At 44.6% G+C, this 24,130-nt stretch overlaps 1 protein-coding gene across 2 annotated transcripts in view; it reads left to right on the forward strand.

Annotated features, from left to right (window-relative positions):
- Positions 1-24,130, forward strand: part of CHUK (component of inhibitor of nuclear factor kappa B kinase complex) — a 659,325-nt gene that overhangs the window by 100,328 nt on the left and 534,867 nt on the right. For both annotated transcript variants that reach the window (XM_086921838.1, XM_086921837.1), the window contains exon 2: positions 23,794-23,888. In XM_086921838.1, the coding sequence (XP_086777964.1) occupies positions 23,794-23,888 (95 nt within the window). The remainder of the gene's footprint in view (positions 1-23,793; positions 23,889-24,130) is intronic.

A 24,130-nucleotide genomic window follows, 5' to 3' on the forward strand; every position in this document is an offset into this window, starting at 1 on the left:
GGAGAGGCAGCGGGAGGGGGGCGGGAACGGGGCCGGAGACACGGAGAGCAGGAGAGTGGGTGGGAACGGCTAAAAAATAAAAGCAAGCACGCACCTGGACTTCTTCCGGGTGCCGTCAATGCCGGAACAGATTCGGGGGCGTTCCCGATGGCTTTAGGCTGACGTAGCCTGACGTCGCCAAAAGCCAAAAATTCTCGGGAACGCCCCCGAATCTGGTCCGGCATTGACGGACAGAGCCGTCTCCCAATGGCTAGCCTCCATTTATGGAGCTAGCAAATGGGAGACTGGGGCGGATACCCGACTGCACACACAACTCAAAAGGTTTTTTGGCGCATGCGCACTACGTGCGCATCGCCAGTCAAAACCTAAAAAAAGACTTTGGGACTTCTCCCTCTAGACCTTTTTATTACTTTCTATCCCACTATGCCTTTTGCTCCTTACTCTCCTACACACTCAGATTACAATGTGGATAACACAGGTGAAGATCCTCAGGATGATTATAACTATCCAGAGGATCCTAATCCACAAGATGACACATGGGAAGATCAGAATGATCCATATGACACACATCCCATCCCTGACACCTCCTCATACCCAACAAAGCCGTCACCTACCAATGACACCATTGTCTTCAACCAGCTAATAGATAGGGCAGCGCAGTACCACAATGTAGACATGCACAATGACCCTATTGACACATTCCCTACTTCAAAGAAAAATGTCAGAACACTTCCTATGTTAAAAGGGGTATTAAAACACGCGCCAGATATATTTAAAGATACGGCTAGGGCACGTGTGATCAATCCCGGGATTGAAAAGAAATATAGAGCAGTCCCTACAGACCCTACTTATATTAGAGGCCAGTTACCGTTAGACTCATTGGTAGTGTCTAATGCACGCAAAAGAGCCAACTCACAGACAACAGGAGAAGCTCCACCGCCTGATAAAGAGTCTAAAATACTTGAGACCTCCGGTAAAAGGGTAGCATCACAAGCTTCCAATTCATAGTGTGGCTCACTGGTTAGAGGCGGCAGACCCGAGAGCAGAGGACGGCCCGGGACCAGGGTTCGATTCCCGGCGCGGCAGGTTTCTGGACCAGGGTCAGCGGACTCGATAATTCTCTCGCCTCGGTGCCCACTCTGATCAGCGATCACACTCGGCAACTCTGGGCATTAGCTTGCCTCATCTTCACTAACGGCCCCACCAGACCGCCGGGGATGCCTGGTCTCACCCTGGAGATACCTATTAAGGGACCATCTCTCAGGGAAGCCAGGAAGGGTTTCGCAGCGGTCGAAGCGCCTTGGGACCCTACGGGTAAGTAGTGCGCTATATAAATGCCAATACATACATACATACACATACATACATACATACATACATACATACATGGAGGATTGCAAACACACAAGCTCTACTGGCTCGTTACGACAGAGCACACTATGACCAGCTTGAAAGTTTAATGCAACACCTGCCTGAACCTTACAAAGCCCAAGCTACTTATCTCATACAAGAGGGAAAATGTATTACAAACGCCTCCATTAAATGTGCGCTTGACGCAGATGACACTGCAGCCAGGTCCATTAACACTAGCGTCTTACTACGAAGATATGCATGGCTACGTATCTCTGGCTTTAATAACGAGGTGCAATCTACCATTCTTAACCAACCAGTCACTCAAGACTTCCTTTTTGGACCTGCAGTCGATACCATTTTAGACAAAATGAAAAAGGATACAGAAACTGCAAAATCAATGGGCGCATTGCAGTTTCAACAACACAGAGGTTCATTTCGACGCTCCTCATACAGAGGAGCTACACGGGGCAATACTTCACAAACCTTGTCTACATACAAAAGCAACACCTAGGGTTCCGTTAACAAAAACTCCAACAGAGGAGGTTATAGGGGCAACAATAACAAGGTAAGAGGACGTAGAGGCAATAACACCAGAGCCTCCACTGAAGCAAAACAGTGACTTCATCACACTACCTCCAGACCATCTAACACCGGTCGGAGGCAGAATCCAACAATTCCTACCAGTCTGGAACGCAATTACCACAGACAAGTGGGTGAGACAAATTATCCAGTATGGTTATTGCCTAGATCTCACTTCTACTCCACCCAACATACCACCCAGACACCGTCCTATGTCCAAAGAACACATCACCCTGTTAAAACAAGAGGTGAAATGCATGCTGGAAAAGGGGACCATAGAACCAGTCCCTTTCCAACACCAAGGGACAGGAGTATACTCACTATACTTCCTTATTCCCAAAAAGGACGGGTCTCTCAGACCAATATTGGGCCTCAGACCCCTAAATCAATACATACTGTCGGAGCACTTCCATATGATCACAAGTGCTCCAGTTGCTCCAGCAAGGAGACTTCCTAGCAACATTGGACCTCAAGGATGCGTATTTTCACATACCTATCCATCCAGCTCACAGGAAATATCTCAGGTTCACAATAGAAGGTCAACACTACCAATTCAAGGTTCTCCCCTTCGGGGTGACCACAGCTCCAAGAGTGTTTACAAAATGCTTAGCAACAGTTGCTGCACATATCAGGAGGCAACACATTGACGTGTTTCCATACCTAGACGTTTGGCTAATACAAGCAAAATCGTACAAACAGTGTGCACGAGACACGTCTCAAAGACTTCAGCTGCTACACAGCCTAGGTTTTTCAATAAACTACCAAAAATCGCATCTACAACCATCCCACACACAGCAATATCTGGGAGCTACTATAGATACCTCAGTAGCAAAGGCATATCCAAACTCAGCGAGGATAGCCAACATGCTGATGCTCATTCGCAAATTTCAGCCACAACACTCTTTGCCAGCTCGAGTCTTCATGCAGCTCATAGGCATGATGGCCTCCTGCATATTCATTGTCCCCCATGCCCGACTTCAAATGCGTCCACCGCAAGAGTGCCTTGCAAGACAGTGGAACCAAGCTCAAGGACTACTAAAAGACCTAGTGTTGGTAGACAGTCGCGTTTACAACTCTCTGCAGTGGTGGAACCCACCAAACCTTTCCAAGGGGCGACTGTTCCAAGAGCAAGTTACACAACTAGTACTAACAGCGGACGCATCACTGACAGGTTGGGGAGCCCACCTACTTCAATACACAGTCCAAGGTCTCTGGACAATCAAACAAACGAAACTGCATATCAACCAACTAGAGATGCTAGCAGTATTTCTAGCCCTAAAAGCATTCCAAAAATACTTGTACAACAAGACTGTGTTGATCCGAACTGACAAATTAACAGCCATGTACTATATCCAGAAACAGGGAGGAACACACTCTCCACAGTTGTCCCACTTGGCACAGAGCATATGGAAGTGGGCAATTCCAAAAAACATCTTTCTCCTGGCAGAACATCTCCCAGGGAAGGACAATCAAGTAGCGGATCTGCTCAGCAGACACAGCCAACAACTACACGAATGGGAGATTCACCCCCCAAGTTCTCCAGCCATTCTTCCACAAATGAGGGCACCCAGAGATAGACCTGTTTGCCACAATAGAAAACTCAAAATGCCATTACTTTGCCGCCAGGTTCCCACATCCGTTGTCACAGGGCAATGCGATATGGATGAACTGGTCAGGCAGATTTGCGTACGCTTTTCCCCCAGCACCACTGATTCCGCTGGTGGCAGGCAAACTACGGCAACAGTCACTCACAATGATCCTAGTTGCTCCCACATGGACGAGACAGCCATGGTACACAACGTTCCTGGAGCTTTCAGTAGTTCCTCATCAAAGGCTGCGCCTCGCACCCCATCTTCTAACTCAGAACCATGGAGAAATCAGACACCCAGATCCCAATCAGATGAACCTAGCGATCTGGCTCCTGAAGTCTTAGAATTTGGATACCTTAACTTGCCTCCAGACACCAACGACCTGCTCCACTCTACTCAATCTGGCTTCCGCCCTAATTTGAGTACCGAGACGGCGCTGCTGGAGGTGTCTGAGGCCATCAAGGAGGTTCTGGACTCTGGGGGCAAAGCCATGCTGGTCATGCTTGATCTGTCGGCGGCCTTTGACACCGTCCCCCATGAGGGGCTCCTCGCCAGACTTTATAACATCGGTCTGAGGGGGACGGTGGTCAGCTGGTTTACATCTTTTTTAGCTGGCCGCCGACAAACGGTCTGGGCCCCCGCTAGCTCCGCTGAGATGCCACCATTGGGAGTCTGTGTTCCACAGGGCTCTGTGTTGAGCCCGACTCTCTTTAACATCTTTATGACCCCTTTGGCGGCACTGGTGGAGTCTTTTGGGGCCCAGATCGTTTCTTACGCTGATGACACCCAGCTCCTCTTCACGTGTAGGAAAGGTGAGGATTTCGATGGAGAGAGCATTCGGGAATGTCTCGGGCTGTCTTCAACTGGTTTCAGCAGAACAGCCTTAAATGTAACTCTGACAAGTCGGAGGTGCTGTTCTTTGGCTGTACCTCAGACCCTGACTGGCAGGCATGGTGGCCGATTGACATGTTCCCCCCAGCACAGGCATCCCAGTTGGCAAAAAAATCTGGGAGTCAAGATCGACAATGGTCTGACACTGAGATCCCAGATCTTCGGTCTTTTGGGCACATGTTTCGGCATTCTTAAGATGCTCCGGAAGTTTCTTCCTCTGCTCACAGAAGAGCACAGGAGGATCACGGTACAAGCCTTGATTGGCTCCAGATTGGACTATGCCAACGTCCTTTATCTGGGCCTTCCGGACTATCTTGTACAGCGGCTGCAGGTCGTGCAGAATTATGCTGCGCGCGCAATTTTTGGCCTTCGCAGGCGAGCCAGAGTGTCCGGCCTTCTGCAGTCGCTCCATTGGCTGCCTATCCGGAAGCGGATAGTTTTTAAGGCGCTGACCCTGGCTCATAAAGCGCTTTTTGGCTCGGGAGCAAAATATCTTCAGCGCAGGCTTGCTTTTTACCGACCGGCCAGATCTCTGCGATCTGAATCTCTGGCTCTCGCGGTGGTTCCCCGAGTGAAGAGGGCACATATTGGGGGGCGCTCCTTTAGTTTGAGGGCACCACAGCTCTGGAACACTCTGCCTCTGGCCTTACGGAGTACTGCTAATCTTCTGCTGTTCAGGAAGGGACTGAAAACTTGGCTTTTTGCCCTTTAGTTTATGTCACTCTGCTGTTTAGGAAGTTTTTAGTTGTTATGTTCTTCTGTCTTATGAGCTGCCAATATAAAGCGCCGGGACACTCCAGTGGAGTAGCCGTGCGCTATAGAAATCAAATGTAACATAACATAACGTAACTGCGTGAATATCATTAAGGAGGCAAGGCGACCAACTACTGGATCATGCTATGCAGCTAAATGGAAAAGATTTGTTATTTACTGCAACAATAACCAAATCAACCCATTAGATACTTAATTTCAAAACATTATATGTTACCTATTGTATCTTCAAAGATGCAACCTAGCATACTCTTCCATATGACTACACCTCGCTGCTATAGCAGCATATCTCCAAAACAGACAACACCTTTCACTGTTTCGAGTACCAGCAATCAAGGCTTTCATGGAGGGTTTCAAAAGGGTGATTCCTCCAAAACACCCACCTTCACCAGTCTGGAACCTAAATATAGTACTCACCAGACTTATGGGACCTCCGTTCGAACCTCTACACTCATGCGAATTGCAATTTCTAACATGAAAGCTGGCATTCTTGATTGCCATTACTTCACTCAGGCGAGTTAGTTAACTACAAGCACTAACCATTCAAGAACCCTTCATGCAGATACATGCTAACAGGGTGGTACTTAGAACAAACCCTAAGTTTATGCCAAAGGTCATATCCACTTTCCATATTAATCAATCAATAGAACTGCCAGTGTTCTTCCAAAATCCACAGTCAGTAGCTGAAAGAGCTCTACACACACTAGATGTAAAGAGAGCTCTGCTTTATTATGTGGACAGAACTAAATCATTCAGAAAAACAAAACAATTATTCGTTGCTTTTTCACCACAACATAAAGGGAATCCCATATCAAAGTCAGGAATAGCCAGATGGATAGTTAAATGCATTCAAATATGTTATCAAAAAGCTAAACGCACTTTAACTGTTCCCCCCCAAGAGCACACACTATGCGCAAAATGGGGGCATCCATGGCTTTCCTAGGGAATATTCCTCTTGAAGACATATGTAGAGCAGCCACATAGTCTACCATACACACTTTCACAAAACACTACTGTGTAGACGTGCAAGCAAAGCAGCAAGCTGCTGTAGGCCAGGCTGTCCTCAAAACTCTCTTTCAAACTGCTGCAGCTGGCAGAGGTAACCACCGCTAGAGGAGATACTGCTATACAGTCTATGCACAGATATGAATTCAGCAGCCCACATGCCTCGAACGGAATTTGCTACTTACCAGTATGCATCTGTTCTTGGCATTGTCATTTACAATGCCTAGAGCTCAAACTCTCACAAATGCGAGACCCATGCATTGCAAATGCTTGTTAATCAACCTTCCAAGAAATATTTCTATGCACTCGTCTCAATTTACTTGTGAACTTTAGGGTTCACATGGTCCCTGCTGTTGCATCTATACCATTTGTAGTAGTCCTGTAGTATTTTAACTTGTATGACTCACCCGCTTGGCGTTAAATTGTTATCTACATAAATCCTTCTTTCTGCTCATTCCAATAATTAATCATTAGCAAAGTTTTCTTATCATAAGGATTCGCAGGTGAGGTTTTGCTGACAATGAGCTTCTTAAAACCCACACTCTGTTGCTTCCCTTTCTAGTCATTACTTAATATTTTGTTTTGACAACGGGGTAAAGAGGTGTCCCAACGTCATGTTTTCACCGTGAACAAAAAAGCATTTTTTTCGAAACCATGCTCATAACTTTGTTCGCCCTCCCTTTCACATCGCTCATAAAAATGCAGGTTAAGTCACTAACAAACACCTTTGCATCCTTCACAGCGCACAGGCTAGCACTGTTATATTACAGTTTCTAAAATAAATTATACTCAACTCATTCTGACACGTTTTATCTAGTAGAAAACCTATGCAACAAAAAACCTGCTGAATAAGCACTCCACTGCAAACGAAAACTCATAAATAAAAAACATTATTTACAACGCCAATACTGTAAGCTTAAGAAACGTGAGACCTATTGCATTGCAAATGCTTGTTAAGGGCAGTTCTCTGGTGCAGCTCACTGATTCTGAGCAGGAGCGGTGCTTTGTCTAGCTGCCTACACTCCCTGTGCTTAGTATTTGCCCCTATTGCACATCGGAGGGGGCTAGGAAGATAACATGCGATGCTACCTCGGATTATGATGGTTCAGATGGCAATGAGGAGTCTTCTTTCCTTAGAACAGAAGAGGGAGTACATCTCCGAAGAATTGTTAGAAGATATATTGTCTCATATAAGGGAAAGTATGGGTTTTTCTTCCATTGAGAAACAAATATGGAAATTCTGATGGTTCTCTCTTGAGGCAGGTTCCGAGACCTTCTATTTTGATTATGCGCATTCACCAGTTTTTGTTGATGTCCTAAAACAAAAAGGCAAAGATTGGTATAAGATTTTACTAACAAGATTTTGTCCTCTTTGCCTTATTCTGTGCATGTGAATTCTGTGATTGGCTGGAAGGTGTTACAGGACTGACGAGAACATTCTGAAATATTCTGCTAATAAAAAGATTGTTTTGACACTGAAGAAAGTTTTTTTTCACAGCTGTTATCGTTGGGAGATTGTTATATAGATTTAATTGAGTTTTGCAAATATTAAGTATATTTTATTGTAAGCTTCAAAGTGATACCTGCATGAGATTACCTCACAAAGGTAGTACTGCAGGATGTACTTACACAGTAAACAACATGCACCGGAGATTGTCATCCATTATATAAAGGAATTAGATCCCATTTGTAATTGCCCAATTGCAACATGTATAAACTAACATATGTTCCCTGCTATGGAAGACCTTTAACATTGTAATATCCATTGGGTATCATTGTAACGTAGATTACTGAGGTCGTCTGGCTACAGTCTTTTTGGGGGGAGTCTTATCAACTTAGAGATGTAATGTGCTTTTATGTGTATGCCGAAATCTGTCAACTAGGGTTGTATATCATGATACTTAGGCCTATGTTTGTGTGATAGTTGGCTAAATGCTCATGTATCTGTAATGCTATTGACAGTATAGAGTCAAGGTGGTCTATTATCATTGCCAAATGTAAGCTCTTACAGCATATTGTCCCATACGGTTTAGTTATTTGTTATTGCTTATGTTGTATGGTTATGCATTAAATCTCTGCTTCTGTCCATTTAATTAATCATCTCTTATCATTTCCAGAGAAGAGAGGAGTTTGATTTCTAGTCTCTTGCTTAGTATGAATGCTAAATCAGTGAGTTTTGGCTTCCTATTTATTCTTTTTTGCTCAAGAACAATCCCAACAAGCAGATTTTCAGATTCAGTCCGAACCTAATGTTAGTAACTTGTCCATATGACCGTCTCTCAGAAAAGTCTGAGATTAACACAGGCTCAAAAAACATGAAGCAGGTCTGCCTTATTTGCCAGACGTCTAGGGCAATTGTCCCTTAAAAGTTTTTCACATGTGGTGAAGCCTTCTAAGGGTTAAATATGTCCAATGTATGATATTATGTTGTATAGTTTAAAATCTGGCGTTAATTAAAAAAATATTGTTTTCTGGTATGGAAGATTTGTATTAAGTGGGACGTGGCTACGGAGCGGATGGGGGAAGAGCTCCTCGCTGCCCGATTGAAATCCTGAAGCCGGAGGCTGTACCGAACCCCTGAAAAGCGGTGCGGGTGTCCCTGAGAGCCGGGAACTGAAGTCGCGACGACAGCATGGTCCCCGGACGTCGGAGACCTGCGAATTCCCAGGTTGAGCAGCATGCAGGACAGAGGGGCAAGATGGCGGCCATGACTGCACAGTAAAAAGAAATCTGAGCAATACAACACTGTGCAGCGAGGTAAGAGGTGGCAGGACAGTCCGGTGAGCAGTGACTTGGCTACATTGAGCTAAGCTGTGGCTGGAGGCACTAGTCTGGCGCAGGGGACGAGGCAGCAATGTTGGACCAGACTGAGCTGATTAAGACAGGCTCCAGGTGTGCTCCCCAATAGCATCAAAGCAGTAAAGAGCTTCAGAGGCGCTGAAAGAGAAGTTGCGTCTTGGGGGGTGGTGCCTAAGAGTGCAACCCTAAAAATAAATACCCAGCTCACTGATGGCGGACTTATAATGCAGGTACAGTGCGCCGGGAGATGCAGTAGGGAAGTTCTGGAGTTCACCAAAGACAGTCATGTAGAGGAAGTGCCAAAGGAAAGGCGAGGACTAAACAAGAGGAGCAGTGCACACCTGGAAGTGGAGAGGAAGGGATGGGGTGGGCGCACCTTTTTGGGAATCCCTGGAGCGGACTGCCATAGATGAATGGACACTTGGATCGTTTCCTCAGACCCAGGGTGCACTTTCCCTGAGCGCACAAGAAGTAAGAGGAGCGTTCCTGAGTGGCTAGCCGGTGCTGGAGGCTGGAAGGTGCTGGCTGCGGAGCATGGCACAGGCCCCAGATGAGGATGATTATGACGGTGGCCCAGCGAGGTGCCCGCCTGTGAGGCGTGAGGAGAACATTGGGACAAGGGGACAGTCTTTGTGTGGAAAGAAGCAAGAAGTTCTATCTGGTGGAGTGTGCATACCACCGGACACTGGAGAGAGACCGACCTTGGTGCTAGAACTTGCACTGCAGATAGTAATGGGGAAACCAAGGGGAAAACAGTTGGGAGCACCCCCCGAGCAAGAAGATGATACAGGAGTACCGGAAAAGCAGGAAGAACACCCGCAGCAGCCAGAAGGGATGCTGCAACAACAGGTGGATCAAATATTCAAAGCCATCACTGACACCAGGGAAGCGCTGCAACTGGACATTGCGCATGTGGCGCAGGGACTGGGATTGCTCCGAGCTGACCATGCTAAATTAGTTGACAGGGTGAAACAGACAGAGGCGACTCTGGAGACCTTTGGAACCTGCCCGTACGGCAATGGAAGCCCAAATGACGGATGTCCAGTGTAGATTGCAGGTGCTAGAATGGAGAGCGGAGGATGCCGAGGGGAGGAACAGAAGGAATAATATTCACCTGGTTGGATTACCGGAAGGAGTGGAGGGAACAGTATGGTGGAGTACTTGGAAACCTGGCTGAGAGCGGAGGTGGCGCCTGAAGGTCTCATCGTTTTATACTCTGGAACGAGCACATAGAGTCCCAGCACGCTCTCTAGCCTCTGAAGACTGCTTAGACCGGTGGTGGCTACTAGGCTGCTTCACTATAAGGATAGGGATCTCTTGCTACACAAGGCTCGTACTGCAGGCCCATACAAGGTGGGGAATGGGAAAGTGACGCTGTTTCCGGACTACACACTCGAAGTACAGCGCAAACGCACATCGTTCCTGGAAGTTAAAATGGCACTTCGGGATGAAGGCCTACAATATTCCTTAATGTTTCCGGCACGGCTAAAGATAGCACTGGACGGTAAGACGTACTTCCACGATAGCCCAGAGGAAGCATGGGACTGGCTGGAACGGTACAGAGCAGGTGCTGGAGAAGCAGTGCTTGGCTGGGCTACACCAGATTAGGGGCCGTCACCGTGACGATCACGGTGCACCCGATGACACCACGCTGAGACAGAGAAGGAACGCTGCGCTGCGTTACAGGCTGTTGTGGCCATTTCAGAAGAGACGGGAACGGTAGCAGTGGGGTGTCAAACTCTGAGAAGGATTTGGCGGGGTCGGGCACCGAAGAATCGGACACAGGAAGTGTTCCTTTGCCACATGTGACAGCTGGGACGGCAGATGAGATGGTGGATGCATAGTGCCAGGACTTGACTTTGGGGGCTGCTGAGTTGGGTAGAGCCATGGTTCTGGTCTCTGGGCGTCTCCTCAGGGTTTGAATGATACCTGAGTGATGGTGGTAAGAGGAGTCAATAAGGCCCAGTAAGTTAGTAATGTGATAATCCCGCCAAACTGCCGCCCAGGTGGGGCTGCCTAGCTTTCTCGGGTACACAGCGCAGGCTGCTGAAGGTATAGGTAGTCGACCTTCTGAGGCTCTGAGTCCACCCCCCTAAATTTGTGTGAGTGAGTTCCTTGGGGGTTTTTACTACAGGAACAGTTTGAGTGGTAATTTGGATGGGTACTAATGTTGTAGCGTCTGTCCTGAGGGAGGGTAGTTTGGGAGTGGGTGTGTTTCAACTGTATGGGGCAATGTTGGGCCAGGAATTGGTTTCTGTATGGGTTTGCTACATGATTTGAAATGTGTTACCTGGAATGTACAGGGGCTCCATACGATGCTTAGACGCCACAAAGTACATGCTTATCTGATACGACGGGGGACCCACATAGCCTTTCTACAAGAGACGCATATTAATAAATCTGAAGGGTTAGCACTGAAGCGTAGATGGAGGGGGCAATATTCGGCATTTGCTAGGGGAGTGCTAATGTGGGTTAGGGCGGGAGTTCCGATCCAGCCAACTCAACAATTGATCGAACCAGAGGGGAGGTTTGCGGTAGTGACCGGCCGCCTTAATGGTACTGATGTGATGCTGGGAAGGGTTTATGGCCCTAACGTGGATCAGGCTTCTTTTTTTTGTTTGGGACATTTATCAGGGAAGTTAGCACCATATTTGACGGTTCGACATTGATGGGGGGAGACTTTAATTCCATTGCGGATGTAGAGATGGACAGGTCCCACCCCCTGCTCCCGGATGCCCCGATCCATGGACTCTCTAAGGCTAGACGAGGGTGGCAGAATGACTGGGGATTAGTGGACAGCTGGCGGGAGCATCATTTGGAGGAGCGAGACTGTTCTTACTACTCCGGCATCCATGATTTGCACGTGCGGCTTGATACAGTATTGTGCTCACCGGATGTACATGCCAAAGTCAGTCATAGTGAATATTTAGCTAGGACAATATCAGACATAATCCGCTACTAGTGCAGATTCGATGGGTCCAAGAGAGGGCTGTGATACCGACCTGGCAATTGAAACCGGAGGCTCTGCATGATCCAGTTTTTAGCGCGGATCTTGGAACGGGTACAACCCAATATTTTGCTGGGAAGGAGGGCACGGCGACATCGATGGCGGTTGAGTCGGACGCCTTTAATGCAGTAGTTAGGGGATTATGTATTGCCAAGACGGTGTGAGTGCGGAAAACGCTATTGAAAGATATAGAGATGGCAGAGCGTAGGTTACGCGAAGTTGAGAGGGCCCGTCCGGAGGATAAGAGCATGCAAAGGGAGGTTATGAAGGCTAGAGAAGCGGTGGCAGCTCAAGTGGAAAGTCTGCGCTCCTTTGACTATAAGTCGGATCAGGCAAAGGTACATGCAGAGAGAGATAAGTCTGGCGCGCTGCTAGCGTGGTTAGCGAATCCACATGCCCGGGGCACGCCTATATTGGGATTAACGGCGTCGACTGGGAACTAGTTTATTATACTGCACTTTACCTCAGCAAACTGCGACAGGATGGAGAAGCTGTGGAAGAGTTTCTATCTGAATTAACATTGCCTAGATTGGAGCAGGAGCAGGAAGATATGCTGGGGCAGGCAATCACACTCGACGAAATTAGGGTTGCGATTTAAGAACATGGCGCGTAACAAAACGCATGAGGTGGATGGTCTGCCCATAGAATTTTTTCAGTGTGTGTCGATTGCTTAGCGCCACGACTGTTAGCAATGTATCCGGAAGCATGAAAAGAAGGTAGGCCACCAGCAACTACTCTTGAGGCTGCTATTATCCCATTATTGAAGCCCGGGAGAGAACCAACTGATTTGTCGGCATATCGCCCACTATCAATGTTGACCAATAATTACAAAATACTGAGAAGAATTCTCGCGGCCAGACTCCTCTCATACATGACGCAACTGATCCATACAGACCAAGCGGGCCTCATCCCTACGCGAAACATAGCTGTAAATGTGAGGTGACTGCTCCATATCTTACCCGCAGCTCGACCACTGAGGCTGCGGTCCTCTCAATAGATATTGAAAATACTTTTGATAGCTTAGAGTGTCCGTTTTTATTTCAGGTAATGCGAGTAATGGGCCTAGGAGAGGGTTTCGTGAAGTGGACTCAGATCCTTTATCATACAACGACAGCCCGAGTGCGGACAGGGGCGATGGTGTCGCCGCCATGTTCAGTGAAGCGGTGAACGAGGCAGGGATGTTCTATGTCTCCACTGCTGTTCACGTTAGCAATCGAGCCACTAGCGGCGCGAGCCAAAACGGGGAAATATTATTTTGGCCTGGACCTGAGAGTATGCAGTATATCTCGCTTCATGCAGATGATTTACTCATGTATCTGGCTAACACAGCAGAATCCTTGACAGGGCTGACAGCGCTGCTGCATGGGTTTGGTGAGGCGTCGGGGCTTCAGGTGAACTGGGCGAAGACTTGCCTGTTCCCTGTAAGACAGATGAAGGAGAACCCTCACTAAGCGGGAGGTATAAGATGGGAACCACGCGTTTTACCTTATCTGGGGACCCACATTTACCATAAGCAAGAGGATCTGCTGGAGGGTAATCTAGGGAGAGCAATTAGAGCGATTAAAGTGAGTGTAACATTTTGGAGCACGCTGCCACTCTTGCTGGCGGGCCGAGTGGCACTTCTGAAGATGGTGGCCTTGCCTCAGTTGTTGCATTACTTCAGGACGCTACCGATTTGGATACCAGGCTAGTTATTCAAAAGGCTCCGATCTTTAGTGGGGGAGTTTATATGGGGAGCAGCTGACGTCGAGTGGCCTTAAACACGATGATGTGACCCAGAGCGGAGGGGGAGAATGGCGGTCCCGGACTTTGAACAATACTATTTGGCAGCCCAGCTGCAGTGGTTTACCCAGGCAGTGGCAAGGGAATTCAGTTGCCCGGACAGGCCGGAGGGCCGTTGGATACCTCGTCACGTCTTATCATTTGTTATACTTGGTCAGCGGTTGCGGCTCGACACGTTAACGCATGAAGGGCGGACGCTGAGATTGTGTTGGAACCGTAGTCCAAATAGCAGTAGGGTTCTACGGCCATATGCGCCGGAGATTCCTCTGGGCATGTGCAAAGCACTTCCACATGGGGGAGATTGGTCTGCACTAGCTGCGTGGGAAGAACAGGGAGTGCATATGGTAGGGGACCAGTATGAAGAGGGTGCACTTTTGCCTTACCAAACATTGCAAGACCGCTACGGCCTACGCAGGGGTTTTTTCTTGCTGCATTCAGCCCTCAACGGCAATCCACGCAGGGGTTTTTTCTTGCTGCATTCAGCCCTCAACGGCAATCCAACGTCGGTGGGGGGGTGGGCTTGCAGAGCCGCAGACATCTCTAATGTGCCAGTATATAGTGATGGCGGTAGGGACCTTTAAGGCCATAACATGTTTATGCAGAAGGATGGGGGAGGAAGGGAGGCAGCCGTTGAGTCAATTACAAGGGAAGTGGGAAGCAGACCTGGGTAAAGATATTCCTGACACAGCTTGGTCAAGAATAGTAGAGAAGGCATGGAAGAGTACGCACAATGCCAGGTTTCAGCTCATTCAGTTCTATATATTGCACAGGGCGTACGTGACTCTGGCGCTAATGAATAAATATTTTAATGTAGACACGGCCAGATGCCCACGATGCAACTCAGAAGAAACAGAATTTATTCACATGATGTGGAGTTGACCACCATTAGGAACATATTGGGAAGAAGTGGTTGATATCTTATGTGGGGTGACGGACAGGCAGATAGATCTAAACATGGGCGCATGCATGCTACATTGGTTTCCTCATACAAACAAGACAAAAGTCACGAATAAGTTCCTGGACTTAGGGCTGATCCTAGCTAAAAGGGAATTAACGAAGAATTGGAAATCCAGGCAAGGACCCAGCATTGAGCACTCGAAGGTAGAGTTAACCAGGTGGGCAGCAAGCGAGAGCGTGGTACGGTTCCAGCTAGCTAGGAGATCTAATTGCGAGAAGGTATTGGAAGCTGCCCGAGCATGGGAAGCTTTGGTGGCACTGTTGCAGATACCGGAGTCCGAGTCAGATAGGGAGTCCTTGGATACGCCGGCGGGGACGCCATGAAGAGGGAGACCATATAGGGGTACCTAACCATATCAGGAGACACTTAAGCGGAATCAGGAAAGACGACGACTAGGTTAATCAACCCAGTAAGAGAGGGAGATATATGCCCTTGGCTAATTTACATATGGCATGACCTTAGGAGGACAGGGATGTTGAACCCACCCGTGGAGAGGGTTAGGGAGGCTCAAAGGGAAGGGCATGTTTTGCAATTGGATGGGTGCCTTGACTGAACGAACTGACTCACAAAAAGAGTGTCCCTGACTAAAGCTGTACATCAGATACTGCGTATCACAAGGGGATAAATATGCGGGGAACATGGCGAACAATGGAATTGAGTTTTGTCTGTATGCCATAGTCAAAAAATGTGACTTTAAGAAATCAAGAAGTGAACCAATGCACTGTTGTGAGACCAATGTAAGTTGTTTGTTGGGTGAAAATCAATAAAACATATTTAAAAAAACCAAAAACAAATGGAAGATTTGTATGAATTCTTGATCAGTTTTATCAGGCACTGGGTATGTCGTCCATTTTGCCTTTAGGAGTTGTAGATCCCTTTGGCCTGCCACATGACTTTCATTCCTCCTCTTTTTCCTTATCTTGTCTCCCTCTGTCTTGTTCCTACTCTGTGTTTGGTGTCTTAAGACCTAGGGCCCATGCTTGCCGTTGATGTTCAGTTTGTATCTCAAGAACCTTCAGTATTCTTTAAGGCATAGCCATTTAATACAGTATGGTTCTACTAATAATGGAATTATGGCTACGATGTTATCTTCTCCCTTTTTCCTGACGGGTTCAGTGTTCATATTTACACTACCAGTAAAACTGTTATCAAGTATATTGTACTGTATTAATACTAGCGGAAACCTACGGTTCGATCTTGTTTTCTTCTTCCACCCCCCACTATAGTCTTTTGTCAAAACCGCTAATGCTTTGTAAAGTCTTAAGCACCAGAAATTACCATGCTGGGTTATTTTGTAATTGTATGTCTTTGTATGATTTTTAAAACTCAATAAATCTTTTGGAACAAAAAAAACAGAATTGTAGTTCTTGTAAACTTATTAATTGTAAGGTTGAATACATTCTCATCACTGTTTCCCTTGTGCCATGTAGCTCTAATATTGTTTCTAGGACTGCATGTGTGGAAGAGGGATCTGGCTAATTTTTGGGGCCAACAGCATTGAGTAAGACCTTGAATGTTATGAACTGGCCTGTCAAGATGGGTATTCTTATTGTAGGCTCTGAATCATATGTAGTTGTGAGCCATTAGCTAAATCCCCCACCATCATGATGTCAGCCTCAGTTCATATCTGTTTTTCTCTTGTTTGCTACTCTTAAATTTTGACATACACCTCAACCGAATACATGGGGCCGTGTAGACATTTGTTTAGTTCTGCTCATCACCTTAAGATATCACAGATTGGCCACCGCTTTTTAAGATGGATTTTGGTCTCACCTTGTCAATGAAGACATAACCCAGGTGAGCAGACTTCTACCCAAAGATAGTTCTTGGATATAAATGGTCTCTTATGAGGGTGGAGTTTCCACTCATCGAGTGACCCATTGCAGCTTAGTGTGCAACAAGTAGTTTTCAAGTTTGAAAGTTGCCAGCCCTCTTTCTTTCAGATGACTTTGAAGTTTAGCTAATGCTAGCTTGTTTCTGCACTCTCCCTATATCAATAATTCCAACACTAGGTCAAGAATACTTTATTCGATCTAAAATACACATCGATCATAAAGCACAAATCCCATAATTTTCATATTAAAAACATCTGTTTTCAAATGTTCATCATTTTATTAATACATAATAAAAAAAAACAATAAATCGATCAAGTAAAATATAGCCATAAAATGACTATATGTCATAATTACTTGGTAAGCCTTCTTGCCTTTTGCGATAGATATAAAAAGGATGCTACTGAATACCAGACATAGTGATCATGGAGCATCTGCAGGAAATATAAACCTGTTTGACATTGCCTAAAAGTTTGTTAGCACATCACTGGGATAATAAAATGTTTCTGATACATTGTGTAATATTTACAGGAAAAAGTGAAGATAATTTTGTGTCGACACTCCATCACAATGGCATGGAGGCCTAGCATGCTGTGAATAGATACCAGAGGGATAACCCAACATACAAGGTATAAGGTTTAATCTGAACCGTAACATCACAAATCAATGCTGAGAATTAGTCACAAGTGTCAAGTATGTAACTGATCCTTCAGGGAAGACCGGTATATTCAGATAAAACAAGACCGTTGTTTTATTATGATCCTGTTCATAGCTTTCTCTTTCCATTTTACAAAAAAAAAATTATTACTTTTTTAGAGATGGATACACATGTAGATGGGTCTCAAAAAGCTGTTGGACATACAAGATCCATGGGCTCTTATGAACATTATCAAGGGAACGACAATCCTTAATAAAATCTTATGTTAGGAAAAGAGAGTCCCTTCTCCATATTGAGTGCCACAACAAGATCGCAGCTAGGCGAACATTGTCAGATACATAAGGTACTTCCAACTCGTGATGACAATTAAAAGTGGAGCAAGATATAGGAAGGTCTACTAATACTTTCAGGAAAGTCGTTTTTATCATCTGAAGTGTTTCCGAATTTGCAAATCCCTGTACTCCTGCTCCGTATGTCGCAACAGAGGATTTGACCTTATATATCTTTTTTTTTTTTTAAATCTTTATTATCATGAAGGCATAAGTTGCATACACATTATTGTACTTCAGAATAATAACATTCGATACTTAAGCATGTTATGCTAGGGCAGTGTACACATTGTAGAATCAAACGCATGCGAATGACATCCCAATCGTAACGCGATTGGCGGCTATCTGGTAGCTTATTACAAGCGGCGAAGCTCAGCATAACGTCTCACAACATAGAAGCCATATCTCCCGTACCTTCACATTACAGTTATTAACTTTTGAAGTATATAGTTACACTTATATATCTTTTTAATAACATCCAGTGGTTTGGAACCCAATTTTTTAATAACTGCATTAATGCTTTTTTCTAAAAAAGACTTCTTTTAGCAACCATTTAGTTCCAAGGGGCGGTTTTATTAAACAATATTCCCAAATACGAGAAGATATCTATTTGTTCAATTTTGTGAAAAACAGGATTTTTTTTAGGTCTATGACCCGCAACCAGCACAAAAGATTTAGTCTCATTTACGTATAGCTCCAATTTCTTCATGAATTTCACATACTCCTTTATCAGCTGCTTCAGTGCCATGCCTGTCCATGCAATAAGCACTGCGTCATCCGCATAAAGGAATATGGGAATGTAAGTCTGATTTATCATATGGACGTCTAGGGTAGGATCCAGCAGAGGCTTCCCCACACCATTGGTATGTAGTGAAAATAAAAATCGGGCCAAGATGCATCCCTGTCTGACCCCTCCTTCAATCTTGAACCATCTGGTACATTCTCCAATATTTTCGTATCTTACGCACGCTGTAGCCTGTGCATACATTTGTCTTATAAAGGAAATAATCGCTTTATCAATGCCCATCTCTTCCATGATGAGCCATAATTGAGAATGGGAAAAATAATAAATGGCTGCTCACAGGTCCATAAAGTCCATATTGATTGTTCCCTTTTTGGCTGAGATGTATATAGAGAGGTAAACAACGTTTACCACTAAAGGTTATCCCTGCAGGGAATTACAACACTGTTGTTACAACAACCGCGTTGTAACCACGCATACCATTACTCCACAAATCTGAACAATGACTTGCGGAGGGGGGCAGAAGGTGTTGGGTTTAAAATCCAACACCTTACCTACTGTCCGCACAGACTGGAGTTGGAATAGTAAATTATACTATTCCAACATCCAGCGCCCCCCCCTACGCAAGTCGTTGTTACGACTTGCGGGGTAATGCAATGCATGGTTACAATGCGGTCTTTTTAATGTTGTAATTCCCTGCGTGGGAAAATAATGCGTAAAAAAGAGGTTGATTCATATAGAGACAATCGGACTTGAATTTAGACATTGATCTATAGTACCTTTTTCCTTCCTATTTCACAGGGATCAAAATATTTCTTTGATTTGCCATTCTTCTAATGTATTTAATAAGACACATCCCATTAATTTGGCTGTGCTGTCCATCAGTGAAATAGGTCTGTAATTTTTGGGTATAGGTTTACCATCTTTCTTGTGTATTGGAACTATAATTTATTTGGACCAAGAGTCTGGTGGCCCTGCTCTAAGTCAATATGTATAAAAAAAAAAGAAAATAAAAAATTTTCAGGGATTTTATGTGTGAGTTGTTCAGATGCTCCGTCCATCACCACCCCCTTTTGTACTGCTTTGTTCGCCATAAGTTGGCAGGGTATGCTCAGACGTGAGTCCCTTGCTCACTTTGCCACTGGATTCAAGCAAGCCTGGCTGAAGACGGCTGTAATGCCAGAAACCAGTCCTAGGAAGCCTGAATCCGGTCCAGGGAAGGCATGGCTTGGCAGTTCGGGCTGGACTGTTCCCATGAGGCACAGGGTCAGACTGATTTGCATATGGCCATGTCTGAGCTGGGGTGGCAGAGTGGGCTAAAGAACGGTGATAAACCCAGATCTGTTGACTGGGTGTGAGTGTTTGATTGGTTCAGATGCTCCGTTCATCACCACCACCCCCTTTTGTACCCCTTTTTAATATACAGCACCCTGCCTTAGGGGTTACTTATGTATGTATTGAAAAGGAAAGTTGAGGCTTTGCCAAAAGTTTAAATGTCAAAGTCGTGTTGGCAGTTTAAAAACTGCTCTACCAATATGTAGTGCCAGACATGCTTCAGTTTGTCACCACACTCGGGGTGGCACTATCAGTGCTGCAGTCCATGAGGGATACTTAACTTACAGGCCCTGAGTACCATATACAAATTACTTATAAGTAAGTTAACTCATACAAATTGGGGGTAAACCAATTAATCATACTTTCAAGGGTTAGAGCACGTGCACTGAAGCAAGATCAGCAGGGCCCAATTCACGATGATCATTACACCAGTACTGCATGGGTAAAAATGGGGGAAATCAAGAACGAATAGGTAGGAATTTAAGATAATCTCAAGAAGGTGTCATTTTAATTGTAGCACTCCGGATTCTTATGAGTCCAGAGGAAGTAAAACCTTGAAACGGAATCCCTCGGGAGGCTGGGAGGGAAGGGGGAAACGAGGGGGGGTGGGGGCGTGGGGGGATTTTTCTTGCAAGGCCCAAAGAACCTTCTAGCCATATCTGAACTAACTTCGACTTCTAGGTTACAGCCATCATCAAAAGGCCTTTTTTGCGGGCAATGCCCTGAACATATATTTTTTTCCATCCTTATTTTATTACTTACTTTTTTTTAGTTCTCATTTTGTGAATAAAAGTCCCAGAGGCAGGGACCTGGAGCTATTTCTGAGCATTATAAAATATCCTAGATGGTGACATAGTGATATGAGATAGCGGCCCACTGTGGTTCCATAGATAAGTAGAGGCACAAAGCTCAAAGTTTTGGAAATCGGTATAAGAGTTTACTGCTCACTCCTCATCTTACTTAGGGTTAAAGTGTGGAGAGGGTTCTATTTTTTACAGGCAATATCAGACTGGAAAATGTGCCAGACCGGATTGATAGTAGGCTTTCAGTGTTAGACACTGGCTGTGAAATTGCTACGTGGACCGGTGCTATAAAAGATCAGTGCTCTGGATTATCAGAAGCTATCTAGTTGTAGAGAAGAGAATATTGTTAAAGGCAATTCCCAAGATCTTTTCCTGTGTCTTGTAGCAGTCTCCCTCCTCTTTGATGCAGAACAGAGAATATTTTCAGCTAAATCTGTGACTATGATGGCTGTTAATTATCCATTTGTTTTTATTTATAGATCAAACCAGATTTCATTTCCGATATCACTGCAAAAAACATAATCGGAAGGTGTAGTTTCTATTTTTTATTTTGTTTAATTCCTACCCACATGTGCATATCCTTTCTACACAGACCTGCTGCTGGATTAGTTTAGTAGCAGTTTAATTTTGACATTTGACTTGGCTGCTCCTATGTGGCTGAAACTTTGTTTATCAGACTAGAAGAAATATGCTTGCAGTGGGTTCTCATTCCACCAAGTTGGAACACCTTACCTGCTTGCCTTAATGCTAAGTCAATTTTTCGGCCAAGGTTTACACTGACTTTCATATTCAGATCAGAACAGAACAAGCTTTATTCGATTTTATGCATGTAAAATCACAAAAGCAGACACAAGAATTAAAAAAAACGCATCATCTTACAAAAATAGCTTATTTGTGAACAATCAGCACAGGCAATTAGCATAAAAAAGAAATTGCGATTAGATCAATGCCTCACGGAATTAAGTTAATCACAAAATATCAAAAACAACTGTCCATGTGACATTTAATTCGTAATGGTCTTTCTGATTCTCATCGTAATTTTTAGAAAACAGGCAGTTGAATTGATAAAACATTAATTGTCTAAAAATTATAAAAACGCTGGTTGGCATTGGGTCTACCCCCAATCTTAAAATTGGCTGAATCCACCATCTTCTTTACTTTTTATAAAATTTTCAAAATTAAACCACGTGCATTGATGATTGCAGAGACTGTTTATCATATGGACAACAGCATAACTTGTTTGATCAATTGTTTATTTCGGAAAAACTTGCCAAACAATAAAAATTACCAAATCTAAATCAGGTCTAAACATATCTGTCATACCCACTTAGTTTATACTTTATATACGGCTGTATAGTGTAGGTAGTTAAAATCAATTTGTGCTGTTATACTGTAGGTTTATTTGCTTCTAAAATAAATCTGTTTGTCTCCAGGTGAGTCATACAAATTCTTTTTAACTCCTTCCTGGAGACAGAGTTTATGGATTCAGGTGAATTATAGTAATCGGAGTGCCCAAGGTCATGCATGAATTTTTTTGATATATATTTTAACCAGTCGATCTTAGTAGCCTGGTCCAATTTCATGCTGTCTTTAATAATATCACGGTTAAGACCAGTTCTGGTAGAAGTCCAGATCCTGTGCCATAATATAGCAGCCTGAGCTTTAATGATGTTGGCAATATATGGAGCATCTAATTCACTATGGCAGTTGTAAACAGAGGTGCTAGCTGGAACCGCCAGAAGGATCTTTAAAAGGGCATTTTCAACTCTCTGAATAAGTTGGGAATCTTGAAACCCACACACACCCGCCCCATAGGTAGCTATACTCGCACATTTATCTTGGTAGATCTGCAGGAGCAGGGCTGGTGGCCTTCTACTCAATTTCTTTGCAAAGTTGGCCACTGCTGCTGACTTTCATTGATTAAATGAGTACTAGTTTTATTGGGCAATAACTATCGTGCCTACCTAAAGCACTTTAACACCAAGACTAAGTTATGCAGCACTGTATAATTAAAATGTAACCAGATGTACTTATGGCATGGAAACGTTTATTGCTAATTGTTCGAATCTATGTTTTTGCCCTGTATGAACAACTTAATTTTCCTGTGAACTTAAAATGCTAGTGCCTACTGAGGAAGCAGAAGTTCTTTTCTGCAACCTTGTTATCTGTGGTACTTCGTACCTTCATCATATGCAAGAACCTATCCACACAATCCTTACACTGTCTCCCCTTTCCCGCTTCTGTGCCTGTAATCCTTTGCCTATACAGAGACCGATACAGACGCCTTCTGTTCTTCTCCAAAGCGCTCGCTTTCACAGCACTTTTTCCCTGATTTGTCCACCGGCTTGTGAATAAATCTGCATTTATTGCCAAGATACCCCTCTTGAGAAATACCTACTAGGGTGTTGGCTGACACCCCGCCCCAGAGGCTATGGAATTACCAGGTTGTCCTTCTTTTTTGTCCTGATGAAGACCTGATACGGTTGCTAATATGTCTGCACCATCTACTAGGGTCGAAACGTCGACGTTATACTATCAATCCGTCTGTACTGAATCTCAGCAGATAAAATGAATAATCATGGTTCTTGAGATTACTGATGTCAAAAGATGGACTGATGTTATTTTATGTATCTATATGTTATTGTGTCACTGCATAGTCACATAATTACTTATCAATATTACTCACCTTAGCACCTCACTCTAACTATATTTTCAGTTATTATTGTTTATGGACAGTCAATTTTTTAAGTTGGATAAACTCGTGCAAAATTACAAAAAGTAAGAATATCCTTGCAAAAATCATAATTGTGGTGTGTGTTCTTCATTACTTTTACAAATGTTTTATCCAGTATTTCCATGAGTAATAATGTGAAATGCACTAAAAGTATCTAATAGAGTGTAACAAAACAAAGAAATTGCCTTGCATTCCGACAGAACCATTGTTTTTGTTTGAAGCTTAGTATCCAGGTTCTGAGGGTCACTGGGTCACCCCATTATAATTAATGGTCGTTCCAGTCACAGCAAGGAACCTCTCCCAACCCTCTTCTATGTCCTTCGCTTGTCTACTTGGCTTCGTCTCTATTGCAGGGAATACCCCAACGAGGAATACTTTGCATTGAACAGAAGGCATACCAGAGAAGGGTATCTCAGAGAGCCATGTGCCAGTAAATCACCCATGACCTCTGACTGACTGCTTAATTCCCCCCCCCCTTTCTTTGTGTGCAAGGACAGCTCAAAGAACTCTACTGGTAACGTGGGATCTGCTTTCATCTACCTTCTCTCTCACAGTCCCATTCACATTGCCTGTCATTAAAGTTATTCTGGGTCACTTACAGCCCCCTTTTCTGTTTCTTCCTATAGGAAACTGCTGAGAAGATTGCAATCAAATCATGTCGATTGGAACTTAGTGCGAAGAACAAAGAACGGTGGTGCCACGAAATCAAGATCATGGGAAAGTAGGTTTCTAGTCAGAGAACTGATGTATGGCTGGGGTAGTAACCTCTGATTGTGATTTCTCTGCAATGCGCCTAGGTCTTGAATTGAGTTTTCTTCAGCAGCCTGTTGAAGCTACTGAGCATGCGTATAAAGCCTACATTTAAAGCAAGGTTATGGTACAGTGCCTAAGGCTGCCACGCATCCCCCAGCTGATTCACCAAGTCTCCTCCAAACAATTTCTGTTTCCAGCATTCGTTATGCC

Source organism: Lissotriton vulgaris, chromosome 5 (genome assembly GCF_964263255.1).
Source record: "Lissotriton vulgaris chromosome 5, aLisVul1.2, whole genome shotgun sequence".
NCBI lineage: Eukaryota > Metazoa > Chordata > Amphibia > Caudata > Salamandridae > Lissotriton > Lissotriton vulgaris.